The sequence below is a fragment of the Myotis davidii genome, unplaced genomic scaffold (assembly GCF_000327345.1).
Source record: "Myotis davidii unplaced genomic scaffold, ASM32734v1 scaffold496, whole genome shotgun sequence".
Taxonomy (NCBI): Eukaryota; Metazoa; Chordata; class Mammalia; order Chiroptera; family Vespertilionidae; genus Myotis; species Myotis davidii.
In genome coordinates this window covers 383,212-397,957 of record NW_006289398.1, presented here as the reverse complement: position 1 = coordinate 397,957, position 14,746 = coordinate 383,212, and the positions used below count along the sequence as shown (strand labels likewise).

General features: G+C 49.2%; 1 protein-coding gene across 4 annotated transcripts in view; it reads left to right on the top strand.

Moving 5' to 3' along the window:
* OSMR (oncostatin M receptor) overlaps positions 1-14,746 on the top strand; it is a 33,459-nt gene that overhangs the window by 8,905 nt on the left and 9,808 nt on the right. Inside the window, exons 4-13 of one of the 4 annotated variants that reach the window (XM_015562633.1) lie at positions 2,147-2,431; positions 3,574-3,703; positions 4,251-4,399; positions 5,045-5,187; positions 5,469-5,616; positions 8,495-8,571; positions 9,028-9,247; positions 11,213-11,392; positions 12,476-12,580; positions 13,456-13,629. In XM_015562633.1, the coding sequence (XP_015418119.1) occupies positions 2,147-2,431; positions 3,574-3,703; positions 4,251-4,399; positions 5,045-5,187; positions 5,469-5,616; positions 8,495-8,571; positions 9,028-9,247; positions 11,213-11,392; positions 12,476-12,580; positions 13,456-13,629 (1,611 nt within the window). Of the gene's footprint in view, positions 1-2,146; positions 2,432-3,573; positions 3,704-4,250; positions 4,400-5,044; positions 5,188-5,465; positions 5,617-8,494; positions 8,572-9,027; positions 9,248-11,206; positions 11,393-12,475; positions 12,581-13,455; positions 13,630-14,746 lie in introns of all 4 variants that reach the window. The other 3 variants (XM_015562631.1, XM_015562632.1, XM_015562630.1) reach the window with 3 other exon arrangements.

Here is a 14,746-nt window from a genome sequence, read left to right as displayed (position 1 = left end):
TAAGGGAGCCAAGCAGGACACGAGTTGTACATGTTTGTATTAAAATGACACACACAGTGTGTGTGAAGCTCTGCCACTGTGTCCTTAGAGCAGTCACAGGCAACATGGAAATGACTGACAGTGATTGTTTTCCAATAAAACTTTATTTACAAAAACAGATGGTGGGCTGGCGTTGACCCCTCAGTTAGTTTGCCAGTATCCCTAATGTGGAGAGAAGGGAGGGACATATGGAAAAATGAAAGCAATTCTTTGAGTAATGAGACTATAGATAAAAACACTTTAAGTATCACTTAATTTTGATAATTTAATTTTGTTATAATTAAAATTTACAGTGGGTATGCCACCATTTCTTATGGTTCAGCTATGCAATATCATTTGGTTCTCTCAACTATATATCCTGCCAAGTTACCTGGAATTCCAACCAATAGAACCATTCTTCATTAAGTGCTTATTCCAGTTTATGATCTCAAATGGATAATACATTAACCCATGAGTAGCCTAGGGATTAGTTTAATACTAAATAATAGAATTAAGTCTACATTCTTGTCACTGTTTTAAGCACTATACATACTGAGTCCTCACATCTTCCTGCTTCACAGATGAGGAGACTGAGTCACAAATAGGTTAAAAAAAAAACCCAGGCAAGGTCAACAATCCATAGAGGGGTGTAGCCATAATTCCAACCCAGACCATCAAGACCCAAAAACCATTGCATCTTACTGCTGGAGGGATACGCTCATAGATGAAACAGCGGTTAACAAATTTCTTATGGTTCAGCTATGCAATATCATTTGGTTCTCTCAACTATATATCCTGCCAAGTTACCTGGAATTCCAACCAATAGAACCATTCTTCATTAAGTGCTTATTCCAGTTTATGATCTCAAATGGATAATACATTAACCCATGAGTAGCCTAGGGATTAGTTTAATACTAAATAATAGAATTAAGTCTACATTCTTGTCACTGTTTTAAGCACTATACATACTGAGTCCTCACATCTGCACATCTGCCTGCTTCACAGATGAGGAGACTGAGTCACAAATAGGTTAAAAAAAACCCCAGGCAAGATCATCAATCCATAAAGGGGTGTAGCCATAATTCCAACCCAGACCACCAAGGCCCAGAAACCATTGCATCCTACTGCTGGAGGGATACGCTCATAGACGAAACAACGGTTAACAGCACAGTAATGAGAATGAACTTCATAAACAACATATCTATTTTGATAAAAAATATACTACATTTCTCCAAACTATCATCTCCAAACTAATTCAAGAATAAAGGGGAAACCTGATTATTCCTAACCCCCAATGCACTGGTTCCCAACTATGGTCACATGTTAGAATCACCTGAGGACCTTAAAGAACACCCCACGCAGGCACTCTGCATGGGTGGCATGAACGATGGCAACTGGGGTGCCTCGCAGGCCAGCAGCAGGACTGTGGTGGGCTTGGGAGTGGGGACTAAAGGAATCTGAGCAGTGGTAAGCGCAAGCAGCTCTCCAGGGAGGCCAGCTGTGAGGGGCAGGTGGAGATGGGGCCGAGGCATGCCTGGGGAGCACGATGCTGCTGCCTAAAATGGGAGAGACAAGGATCTTACATGCAGGTGGGCCCAACATAGGGAGAGGCTGATGCACAAGGAGATGGCTGAGTGCTGGCATTTGTGAGGAGGCAGGAGGGACAGTACACGTTAGAGATAGTGCAGGACATGGCTGTGGAGCTGGCCAGACCTAGCGTGTGTGACTGTGGCTTTGCCACTCAGTGAACTTGGGCTCAGTCCTGCCTGACCTATGGTTGTGAAGGGGGAAGATGACCTGAGATAATGGACATATCACTCAAAACAGGGCCTCCCACGTGGCTGGGGTCCACAGAGCAGGCCATGGTCACCCCCCACTAGCAATGACCCAGCCGTCCTCAGAGGCCACATGAAGGGGTCTGGACAACAGCCGCGTGTTGGCGTGACACTGGGAGCTAGCACACAGGACTGTGTTTTGTGCACCCATGTTCATGGGTTTGCTGTGGAGAGCGAGGCCCCTATTTTCTCCAGAAGGGAAGCAGCTGAAGTTACCTGTGGAGAGTGAGATGGGAGGGGCTGTTTGGATTCTGAGTCTCTTTCTCACCGAGATGTCTTCTCCTCTCTTGCAGCTCAGAGTTTGCTTGGACAAGGCCCGCCGCTTGTTTTCCCTATAGATAAGCTGGTGGAGGAGGGATCCAATGTCACCGTCTGTTACGTTTCTAGGCACAGTCAGAGTAACGTATCCTGTCTCTTGCATGGCCAACGGATCCCCAGAGAGCAGCTGGACACACACGTGTCTGTGTTCACCTTGACGAATGTTTCCTTCATTAGCACCTGGGGATCGAACTTCTACTGTGAGAACGACCCAGACATCATAGCCGGCGCCGAACCGGGCACGGTTCTCTTTGTCTCTAGTAAGCATGAGCCTCTCCCTGCCCTCTTCCCGCTTCCTAAGGAACCTAGGGGCCCCCTTCACCAGGTCACAGTTCACATTTCCACTCATGGTCGTTTCCTCTGACCTCCCAAGTCTTCCAGGAGGGACTCAGGGAAGGAAACCCTGGAGCAATCCCAGCAGGATTTCCTGTCGATGCCTGGTCCTTGCTGGCAATTTGATGCCTAGAAACCAGGAGTATTAAGGGGAGAAAGCTCAGGTCATGACCTGGAAATGTCCCACGTTGCCTTCGCCCCGAGGGGCAGCTGGGGTTGGGGTCTGGGCACCTGGGCTGACTCTCTCCTGGGCTGGACATATTTCTTAGTCTCTCTGAGCTGGTGTCTGCCCCTGGGGAAGGGGGACGATGACCGCTGTTGTGAGGATTAGTGGAGGTGGACGGGGCTGGCCCCGCGCTGCTAGCTGCACACAGTAGGGACTCAGCACACGAGGTCATCACTTCCATCACCCCCGTGGGCGGCTGCAGTGGGGAGGGAGCACTGGGGTTTTCTGTAGCTCTGTGTGCACCCGTCCTGTCCCGGGGCTCCTCTGTTCTGTCTCGAGATGGCCCTTCCCTGCACAGGGCAAGATCTGCGACTGTGCCCTCGCTGCTTCCCTGACGAAGGGCCTTCCCAGGCTCCCGGGCACTTGGTTTGTGCTCCTTGACCTGGCCTCTTCGGTTGGCACCATTCTGGCGCTCCCAGCTCCCCGCTGCTGATGGTAGCAGGTTCCCCAAATCTGACGGACTTCCTGGCAGCCCACGCGTAACCCCCAGGCTCTCTGTCAGCCACAGCTTCGGAAATGCAGCCCCAGGCAACTCTGACTTGGTTCTTTCATTCTTTCACTGGCTCGCTCTGTTGCTGAGCAACACTCAGAGCACCTACCAGCAGGCACTGGGTGTACAACATCCAGCAAACACACCCGGGGCTGAGCAAGCAGCACTCCAGCCACTCGCGCCCATGATGCACGGAAAAGCACGGGGTCGGGGTGGGGGGGGCCCCACAAGTGTGCACATGGGACACATCCATTCAGGGGACCCTTTCGCTGTCAGACCCCAAGCAGAGCCGTGCACTGTGTTTGCCTTTGATTTCACGAGGCCTTTTGTCTGTCTTTCCTTCCGGTGGACAGAAGTACTTGAGGAGCCCAAGGGCTTTTCTTGTGAGACTCGGGACTTCAGGACTTTGAACTGCACTTGGGATCCCAGGAGCGACACTGACCTGCCGAAATACCGCTCCCAACGCTACGCTTTATTTGAATCGTAAGTGAGCTCGTTACATTCTTGACAGATACATCCTCGTTTAAGTCCTGGTGACAGCATAACAAAGGCCACGTTTAGATGTTGCGAAAATTTGAACAGATATTTTAAAACCGCCCTGACAGTCCTAGGAGCTCTTAGCTGGTCGCTAAGGACGTCCAACCCGAGTTTCATCAAAGGAAAGTGTAGCATCAAAATGACAAGACAGACCATGAATGGTTGGTTCATCTTGACATGAAGATACTTCCATCTTTTTAAATTAGAGTTCCAGCTGCGTCTACCTCATTTCCAACTTTTTAAGAATATCCAAAGGAAATGAAGGAGAGGTCTTCCCCGCCTGCGAGGGGGAGTCGGTGACTCACCGTCCCACATTTCACCACAGAAATCAAACTTGCTCAAACAGTATTTTCGTCATCGGCGTTGGTTGATGATGGATGGATGAGCTCATGTGGAACATGGTTTAAAGCCACTGAGCATCCCCCAAGGAGACTGGGATGCACTTCCTTACTGTCCAGAGCGTAACCCCTGAAATTGTGTTTTTGTTTTTAAGATTTTCCGGGAAAACGAAATCCTGTGAACAAAAAAACTGGTGTACTTGGCAAGTAGCTCAAGACTCACAAATGTATAACTTTACACTCATAGCTGAAAACTACTTCAGAAAGAGGAGTGTCAATCTTCTCTTCAACCTGGCGCACCGAGGTGAGGCTAGAGCTGCCGTGGCCATGTCTTTGTTTGGCACACAAGAGGGGGGTGGTGGAGGTACGGGGCGGTGAATGTGCAGCAGGTCTTTGCCTAATTCACATCCTAAGCCAAAGTTACCATTTATAGCTCTCTTCGTGGATGCATGTGTGGCCCACGGTCCCGTTACTGGTCGGTTTTGATTATGTAATAAGCACCCATGAGCTTACCGCTCAGCCTCACAACGAGGATGGTGACGATGCCTTACTTCATGTCAGTTCCGTAATTCTTCTCATTCTGGTTCCCTATTTTGGTTAGACTCTGGGTTCTGTTACGTCCTCCCCACGGGCTGCTTCTTCAAGTTCAGGCGCCCCTCCTCCATCTGCCCGATTTATTTAACTTTAGGGGTCCTCGGGTAGTTTCTTTTTGTATTTCGTTCAGAATTTCTAATGTAATCAGTGAGTGAGAAGGGTGGCAGTTAGCTTACTCCATCCTGGCTGTAAGTCTGGTTTTGTTTGCCATTTTCTCAAAAATAAACAAAACTACTTACCGAATAAATAAAGGAGGAAACGAACCACTTACTTACCAAAGTCTTTTGGATCTGTGCTTGAGCTCTTTTTACTTTGTGTCCTTACCCTCCCCCCACCCTCTTTTTTTTTTTGGCAGTTCACCCAATGACTCCCTTTAATGTGCTATTTGAAAGTGTAAGCACCGCAAATGCCACCATGACCTGGAAGGTCCATTCCCTGGGGAATTTTTCCACGTTTTTGTGTCAGGTTGAACTCCATGGCGAAGGAAGAGCGATACAAGTAAGGACACTGCTTACTACTCTATTTTCAGAAGCCCCTTGATGCCCAGATCAGAAGGCCAGAAGAGCAAAATCTCTCTGCACTCTCATTTCTCTGTGGGTTCCAATGGTGTGGGTTTTCGGGGTTGAAAAAGATCCATGAAATTCACTGTAGACTTTCAGAAGGGGGCCGTAGAGATTTTTCTTCCCGAAGAACTAGTCTTACCCCAGCTCAGGCTGTGCCGTGCTGGGATTGGGCTTTGTAGTGGGGAACACTCACCGATCTTCTTTTTCATCAAGCAGCACAATGCTTCCAGCCAGGTGGATGGTCAGTACTTCTTCAGCGGTCTGGCCCCCGCCACAGAGTATGCGGCCCGAGTGCGCTGTGCTGCCAAGCACTTCTGGAAATGGAGTGAATGGGCTGGCCAGAACTTCAGTACACTCCAAGCTGGTACGCTCCAATCCCTGGCATTTCACACAGGGATCTAGACTGACTGATGGGAGGTGGTTGTCTTCTCTGAGAGCTCTTGTTTGTACCAAAAACTAAGGGGGAAATACTACAAAAGAGGCTGGGTGCTATCTTCAAAAAGAAAAAGAAGCCGGCCCTCGCTGGTTTGGCTCAGTGGGTAGAGTGTCGGCCTGTGGACTGGAGGGTCCCAGGTTCAATTCTGGTCAAGGGCACATGCCCAGGTTGTGGGCTTAATCCCCAGTGGGGCCCATGTAGGAGGCAGCCGATCCATGATTCTCTCTTATCATTGATGTTTATCTCTCTTTTTTATCTCTCCCTCTCCCTTCCTATCTGAAGTCAATAAAAATATATTTTTTAAAAAGAAAAAAGATAAAGGAGCTGAATTAAATGGCTAATGAGATATGAGTGGGAAGACATCCACTTGGAACATTTGCCACTGGTGTTATTTCTATTCTCTATTTTCTCTCTGATCTTTGTTTTCGCCAAAGTGGTTTCTAAGCTCCTGGCATTGCTGGATTCCCGCTGGACTTGGGGCTGTGTTAATTAGTAAGGACTTTTAACTCAGGACCAGCTGACATAGCGTCCATGCCAAGGAAAGCATTGGTCTCATGCCAAATAACTCTAGGCCAACTTTGGAAATATAATGATGTATGGAAACTTGATTGTGATTGATAAGTCATTGGTTCAGCAACAGCAAACTGTGAGCCCCCTCTGTCATGCCCTCAGGGGCTGTTTCCTCAATATTCTGGATCAGAGAGTTTTTCTCCAAACGACTATGTGTTAGAGCTCCAATAGGCCTCAGCAGACTAAATGGCCCAGCCCTACTTCAAGATAATAATGTACTACCATTGCCCAGTTTACTGATGAAGCAACTTTGCCTAGTTTGCAAAGTTAATGAATGGATGAGAAGTAATAGTAATAATAATCCTATATAATAAAGGCAAATTGTCCCCTCGGGAGTTTGACTCACCACGAGTTCGACCGCTGGCTATGACATGTGCTGACCACCAGGGGGCGGTGCAGAACAAAGGAAGGCCCCGGCAGGCAGCTGGGGGAAGGAAGGCCCCGAATGGCCCTGATTGCTGACCTGTGCACAAATTTCATGCACAGGGCCTCTAATAATAATAATAATAATGGCTGGCATTTATTGAGTATGTAGTAGGTGCCAGACACAGCTCAAAGTGCTATCAATGCGTTTCTCTTTTAACCCTCACAACATGCCGTCGGCACTATTGCTATCCTTACCTTATAGATGCGGAGACACTGAGGCTCAGAGGATAATGAACTGGCCTGGCCAGTGACTGGGCTGTGGCTGCACCTCGCAGCCAGGCAGGCTGACCGCAGAGCCCGCCCTCACCCAGAGCTGGATTCCCCAAGTTCTGTCTCCTGCTGTTGTTACTGCAACCTTGAGACCTGGCTATTTTAGGGCCAGAGGAAGGATTGCATGTATTTATTTTAGTCCATCTTATTGTTCGTGTTTGTAGGCAGGCAGCTCTTTCTGTTTCACCTGAGGAGGCTCATTTTATTTTATTTTATTTTATTTATTTTTTATATTTTTATTGATTCTTTACAGAGAGGAAGGGGGAGAGATAGTTAGAAACATTGATGAGAGAGAAACATCGATCAGCTGCCTCCTGCACATCTCCTACTGGGGATGTGCCCGCAACCCAGGTACATGCCCTTGACAGGAATCGAACCTGAGACCTTTCAGTCCGAAGGCCGATGCTCTATCCACTGAGCCAAACTGGTTTCGGCAAGGAGGCTCATTTTAAAGTAGCGACTCTAACTGAGGAGGGTGGGGATGGCACTGCCTGCGTCAGAATCTACGCACAGGGTTAGTCACTGGTCACGGTCAACAGGCCTCCTCGTCATGTCTGGGGTTCCTGACCAGCCTGCCCATCCTCACACTCCCCGGGACCCCGATAATTTTTCCTAGCTGTGTGGATTCCTCAAGGGTCCCCCCGCTGCAGAAAGCCCTGAGAATAATATGGCATATTCCTCAGTTGTATTTTATTAAAGAATGTCTACTTGAGTAAGGCTGCTTTTTTTGCTTGGTTTTTGCAAATTTATTCCAACATTATAATTAAACTTAAATGCTAAAGGAAAATGGCAAAAGGATAGAGATTTTAGTAAACTGTTTCTTTTAGATTAGAGTCTAATAAACCTGAAAACACTTAGCTTTTGATGATGATGAGAAATTAGACGAACCTACTGATGGTGAATTCATACGTTGTTTTTTAAGCTCTGAGAGCACTTTGGTGAATGCTGGAAAGTTTGAGCTTGTGTGCATTATAATCACACTTCAGTGTGATCACAGATGACACTGGGGTGGAAATTATGTTAACATATATGTGAAGCACTATTGGCTGTGCCACCGTGGTCTCTTCTTAAAACACCAGCTTATGAGCCAGCTAAGATTTTGCACTGAACTTGGGGCCCCCTATTGGGCCCGAGTATTTCAGTAAGATTTTGATTTAATGTTGGCTTCTCCAGCGGCTCCTTTAGCAAATTGAAATCCGCTTCAGTAGAGCCCAGCCAGTGTGGGGATTTACCTCAATAAGCTCCTAGGATTGGCCTGAACGGATAAAATGATTCCAAAATTCTTTGATGGCTTCCAGAAGCTGAGGCTTGGTGTTCATAAAGGGCTTCCAGGGTGGCGTCCTATTCACATACAGCAGACCTTTTGTGAGCACCTACTATGTGGGCCCAGTGAAGCATGAACAGGGTGGCCATGGATAATGGGCAGAAACGTCACAAAGAGTGAGAGAGGAGCCTCTCCGAGAGCCGCCGTCACTGGAAGCTGGGATGTGCGGCTCTGCATTCTCATGGTGACCCAGGACCTTTCCTTGGTTCGTTTCAGCTCCCTCCAAGGCTCCTGATGTCTGGAGAAGCGTGAGGTCAACGCTGGGATCTTGTAATGTCACTTTATTCTGGAAGGTAGGACTGAGGGACAGGCCCCGGGAGTGGGCTTGGGACTAGGTGAGCAGGGAATTCTCTGCAATCGGGAATCTGGGGAGATTAGAGGGGGGGAGGACAGGAGTTGGGCCCTCTGCTGGGGCGCATGGATGGTTTCTCCCCTCAGTACCCACTCAGTCTCTTTTAAGTCCCGGCTAGAGAGCCCGCTGTTCTCTCGATTCCTGCCTTGCTCCCTCTTCTATGGCCACGTTAGGAGGAGCTCAGCCCTCCAGAGCCTGCTCTCTGCTCAGCTTTAGAGAAGACAGCCTGGTGAAGGGCTGGGTTAGGGGTTGTTTTCTCTATTAAGTTGTGGTAATTTGTTGGTAGGTGCCATGTGTGTGTGTGTAGGCATTTGAGGGACAGAAAAGATGGAAAAGTAAATGTGCAAACTCCTTCCAGCGGGAAGCCCATTTTGAAATGATTATCAATGTTTTTCAGCCACTGTCCAAATCGCAGGCCCATGGGGAGGTTCTTTTCTACAATGTAGCTACCGAATTCCTGGGCAGACCGTCCAGCTCAAAGCTCTTCTCCATCCCTGCTCCGGCCACCGGCACAGAACTAAGCCTTGATGGGTGCTCGCACAAAATCCGCGTCACCGCCAGCAACAGTGCGGGCACGTCTCCCGCGTCTGTGATGGCCATCAGGGACCCCGGGAACCGTGAGTTGTGCTTTGTCTCGCTTTATTCTCTGGGAGGACGCTGGTGATGTTACAGGTAGAGAGGTGAGTCGGAAAGACTAACTCGGGGCGACGGAATGTCCAGTGACCACAGTGTTCGCGGTTCCCCTTTGGACCAGGCGTGTCCGCGGGCTCCCCAGGACAGTCCTCCTCGTGTGGGGAGAAAGACTCCAGCCATCACTTGGGCCATTTCTGCCCTGGCGACTCTTCAACAAACGGGAAATTATCTCAAATTTATTCAAATAAACGCACCACCAACGAACAGCCCTGACGGAGAGTGGGGATGGTGTGAATGTGGCCTGCGGCTCATGAAGGATGAGTTGCAGGTGTGATATTGTAAGCTCTGTTGTCAGTCCTTGCCGCCTGTAAAGAGCCCATGAACATTCCAGAGACCATAAGAACCAGTATCGTATCTCCAGAGGGGCTTTGCCAAAGCTGTAGAGTGAACATGGGGACTGGCTACCCCCCCCCACACCCCCATGAAAGGAGCAGACAAGGTGGAAAGACACTGATTGCCTCCTCGGGCGAGCTGGGCATGGGGGTTGGCATGCTAACCCCACGGGCCCACTCTGAGCCAATGCACGTTTGAACATAATACAGTTGACATCCGGGGGTCATTCATGAACCTTGCAACACTGTCACTACTATTACATCCTCAGACCCTGCTTACGGGGTGAGGTCAGGTGGTATAAATGTGCCATTCACGTTGGGCTTAAATTGGGGTTACGTGGGCTAGAGTAGAGGGTGGTGGTGCTTCATCTTGTTTTAAGAACGATGCATTACATCAAGTAAGAAAAAGAAAGTAGGATCGCGGCGCAGAAGAAAAACTAAGGAGTTATTTAACGTAAGTGTTGCCTGCCCAGACCAGTACTTATGAGAGGAAATGACTGTATACAACATTCTGTCCTCATTAGAACCAGAACAGGAAGAGCAGGCATTCCATTCCCTCTGGGGAAGGGGAGACTAAAGAAAAACTGCCCCAGATGCTGCTGTCTGTTCTGGGGTTCCCACCATACCTTCCTTCCCCGTGCGGCCTTCAGACCCCCCCACCCTCTGTAGGGCTCCCTCCAGCCTCCCTGGTGTTCACATTCTTGTCACAGGAGTGGATGAAGACGCAGGCGTCCCCTGAGACAGACCGAGGAGGTGACGCCGGTTGCCGCCTCTACCTCCCCTCCCCAGACAGTCCTGCAGTTGTACAGAAGCAGCTTGATAAGGGTTGTGATTCTAAATCCCGGGTGAGGTCTTAGTGTGAATGAGTGACGTGAAAATGCTGCTTCAGTGTGAGAGAGATGTGTGTCTTTGCTGAAGGGAGAGGGAAGCCCTGTTGGTAGGGTACACACAGGCCTTGGGGAGCTCTCTGCCTTGTACCAGGGCTGCAGGGTCCTTTGGGCGCCCCAGCTGGGTAGTCACGTGGTGCCCTGGCAGAGTTAGCAACACCACACTCTCCCATAATGCTCAGCGGTACGTAGGATAGCCAGATAAAATACAGGACGCTGGTGAAACTGCAACTGCAGGTAAAGAGAGTAAATGTTTAATGTCTGTCTATACCACACAATACGTGGTCTGCACTGGTTGACTTTCTGGGCAGCTGCCCGTGGGCTCACTCTTTGATGGGGGCCGGCTCCCTCTCAGATGGAAGCTGAGACCACTGCCTGGGAACGGGGCATGCTGTGCAGTCAGCCTCAGGAAATGGGGGATTCCCATCCACAGGATGTAGGGTAACACAGCTTTAAGTCGGTAGGACTGGTGGTCCATTAAGACCATGTCACCTTTTCCCCAGTTGTCACACCTTACACAGACTGCCTGGGCACATAAACTACATTGAGGTGGCAACCTTGGCCATGAGGAGTGTGCACATCCTTGCATAATGCAACTTAGTACCTATCCAAATTGTCTTTTCTCTTTTTGTCCTCGCCTCAATTTCTACCCCTCACATCTAAGAAACAGCAGAGGTTAAAGAAGAAAGAATTCAAGGCACAGAGGACGGAGTCTCTATGTCCTGGAAACCGCCACCTGGAGATGTCATAGGCTACGTGGTGGACTGGTGTGATGGTCCCCAGGAGTCGTCCTGCGATCTCCAGTGGGAAAACCTGGGCCCCAATGCCACCAGCACCATCATCAGCTCAGGTGAGAACCTCCCACGTCACCATCTTGTCCCATCCACCTTGCAGCACGATTGGCTCGCAAGCCGCAGTTTGCCAACCACTGGAGGTTGCCTGGTCGCTCTCAAAGATGCTCTGTGATAAATTCATCATTTTGAAATTACCAATCCAGCATGGGTGCTAGGATTTCAAATGTTGCAGGTGATATGGCCTGAGGTTTGACCTTCAATCTACTTTGCCAGAGAATATCTGAGCCTAAGGCTAGGAGAGGGTTTCATGATTTTCATGAATTTGTGGTCTCAGATGAGTGGCAGCATGACATTCTAACAATTGTCCAGAGAGCTTTTACAAAAGCAAAGAAGTGTGTGGATTTAGGAGACAGTGATGGGCACCGATCATTGACTCCTCAACTTTAATGGAACATACAGAACTTACCCCCCACATTGGATTTGTAATTTCAAGACTGCCATATCAGTCAAATCAAAGGAGCCTTGGTTTGTGGCTTGAGCAGGGGTTGGTAGCGCCATCTGCTGGACTCAAGATGAAAACATGGGAATTGTCTGGGTCCAGAGGGTGATAGAGGCCCTGGAGGGCATTCAGTAGCCCTTGGGGACTGAGGAGGCCAGGTTCCCCTTGGCTAGAGAACGTCGGTGGCATGGTGGGCGCTGCAGGTGGATTGCAGTGTGAGGGAAAGCCAGGAAGTGGAAGCAAAGCCTTCCAGACACTTGGCTCTCCTGGGCAGAGAAGGCACATTGCTGGAGGGGGGTTGCATCAAAGGAGGGCTGGCAGTGGCTCTCTGGTCGAATCCTGCACGGTGTCATGCACACGTGTCATACACACGCCTGAGGTGTTATGCACACATGATATGCACATGTGTTTGAGAGCTCTTCCTCCAGGGCTGATGGAGAGAACAGCCCCATGGGCTTGCTTGGAGACAGTGGTGGACTCTGAGGCCAGTGGAGGAAGGGCAGGCAGTGGGGGCAAAGGGCAGCACCCCGAGGAGATTACTAGGGGGACACAACTTCCCGTTTCCTTCTTTTCCTTTTCAGGAGGAAAGAGAGGGTCATCCTGTGCTGTTACTGAAAATCTGTGGATTTTTCTTCTCTAGATGCTTTCAGACCAGGAGTCCGATACAACTTTAGGATTTATGGAATTTCTCCAGAAAGTACGGCCTATTTATTGGAGAGAAAGACAGGATACTCCCAGGAGCTAGGTGAGTTGAAAGCGTGTGGTGTGCCCACGGAAGACTTGCTCAGGACAATCCAGACTCAGCTTGGGGTGTAGGAAGTTCCAACACCGTGCCTAAGTTCAGTGTCTTCTTGATTCTGGTCATTGTGTTCTTAACAAATTATTTTTAAACCGTACTAACATAAGACATTTTCACTGAACACAATGTATACTAGTAAATGCTTTGCAAAAGGGAAAAACCATTGCTAATTTTCCCAGAGTTCATAGAGGCTGCGGGGCTGGGGCAGGCTGAGGATTCTTATCTTTTTCTCTAGGAGACTTATGCCTTGGCATCGTTTGGGAGAGCTGGGAAGAGGCTGAGCAACCTCCTTGTTCAAGCCTCCCCTTTCACAGATGTAGAAACACCTCCCCTTTCACAGATGTAGAAACACCTCCCCTTTCACAGATGTAGAAACCCTCTCCTTTCACAGATGTAGAAACAGATGCCCAGAGAAACGCAACACAAGGTCACACAGCAACAAGAGAATACGGCTTTTTTAGAAATCGTCTGTTCCTGAATTCTAGGTGCAGCTGCCCTTGCACTGCATGGTTTAGAACTGGGTCTGCTTACATGAGGGTTTGTGTGGTTTGGTTTTTTATTTTTCACTAAATATACAGTCAGGCCTCCACATCCCTGGGTTTCCCATCAGATTCCCAACTTAATATTGAAAAATACGGTTTTTGATCCGTGTTTGGTTAAATCCACAGATGTGGAGTGCCAACCATAGGCACTGTTCTACACTACACACCACGTTATATGAGGGACTTGAGCCTCCATGAATGTTGGTATCCGCAGAGGTCCTGGGACACTTAGAGAATATTTCCAAATCCTGACTCTTCTTACCCCGACTTCTTTCCCAGCTCCTGCAAACAACCCTCGCGTGAACATAAGCAACCTGACACAGCACTCCTTCACTCTGAGTTGGGAGGATTACGCCACTGACTCCCAGCCTGGTTTCATCCAAGGGTACCGCATCTACCTGCGATCCAAGGCAGAGCAGTGCCCCCCGGAGTTCACAAAGGCAGACCTCCCAGGTGACATGCGTGTTTGTTTACCCTTGTAACATGTCACTATTTGAAATCATGCGGCAGGCTGCCGTCTGTGACTGTCTATTCTTGCAGGTAAAACAGGTTCTTAAACAAGTTCGTAGGTCGACAGGATTGTGGGGGCCAATATTTTAACTTAAAAACCATGTGGCCTGATATTTTTAGAAGCACCTGAAGTCCCGCCATCTCAAGAAAACCTGCCACGTAGGAAACTTCCTTGTGAACCCCCTTTTCTTTTTCCCTTTGACCTTGTTAAAGGTTATTTATGTATTTTTTTTAAAATTTTCAATTACAGTTGGCATTCAATATCTATATCTATCTATCTATATATATAAAAGCCTAAGCGACCAAATGACCAAATGACCGGTCGACTGATTACTATGAGGTGCACTATCATCAGGAGGCAGATGCTCCACCAGAAGCTTCCCCCTGGTGGTCAGTGCGCTCCCTGGAGTGCTGCTCAGCTGACCGATGGGTGCCAGGCACAGGGCTCACGGTTGGCCTCTGCAGCCCGGAGACCACAGTGGAGTGGCAGCGAGCCTACTGAGCGGTGGTGGCTACAGGCGGAGTGGGTGCAAGATGAGCAGGAGCGGCACAGCGCCCAGCCTGGGCTTGGGCTCCTCCCCAGCCACCTGCCACTTTGCGCACTACTACATCCCTCGGGGGATGTCGGACGATCCCTGGCCTGCGGGGATCAGGCCAAAACCTGTAGTCCAACATCCCCCAAGGGATCCCAGATTCTGAGAGGGCACAGGCCAGGCTGAGGGACCCCACTGGTGCACAAATCCGTACACCATGTCTCTAGTTACTTTATATTAGTTTACAATGTACAGCATAGTGCAGTGATGGCGAACCTATGACATGCATGTCAGAGATGACACGCGAACTCATTTTTTTGGTTGATTTTTCTTTGTTAAATGGCATTTAAATATATAAACCTAGAGGCCCAGTGCACAAAGTTTTGTGCACTTGCGGGGGGGGGATCCCTCAACCAGGCCTATGCCCTCTTGCAGTCTGGGACCCCTCGGAGGTTGTCTACCTACTGGCTTAGGCCCACTCCCTGGGGGATCAGGCCTAAGCTGGCAGTCAGACATCCCTCTGGCAG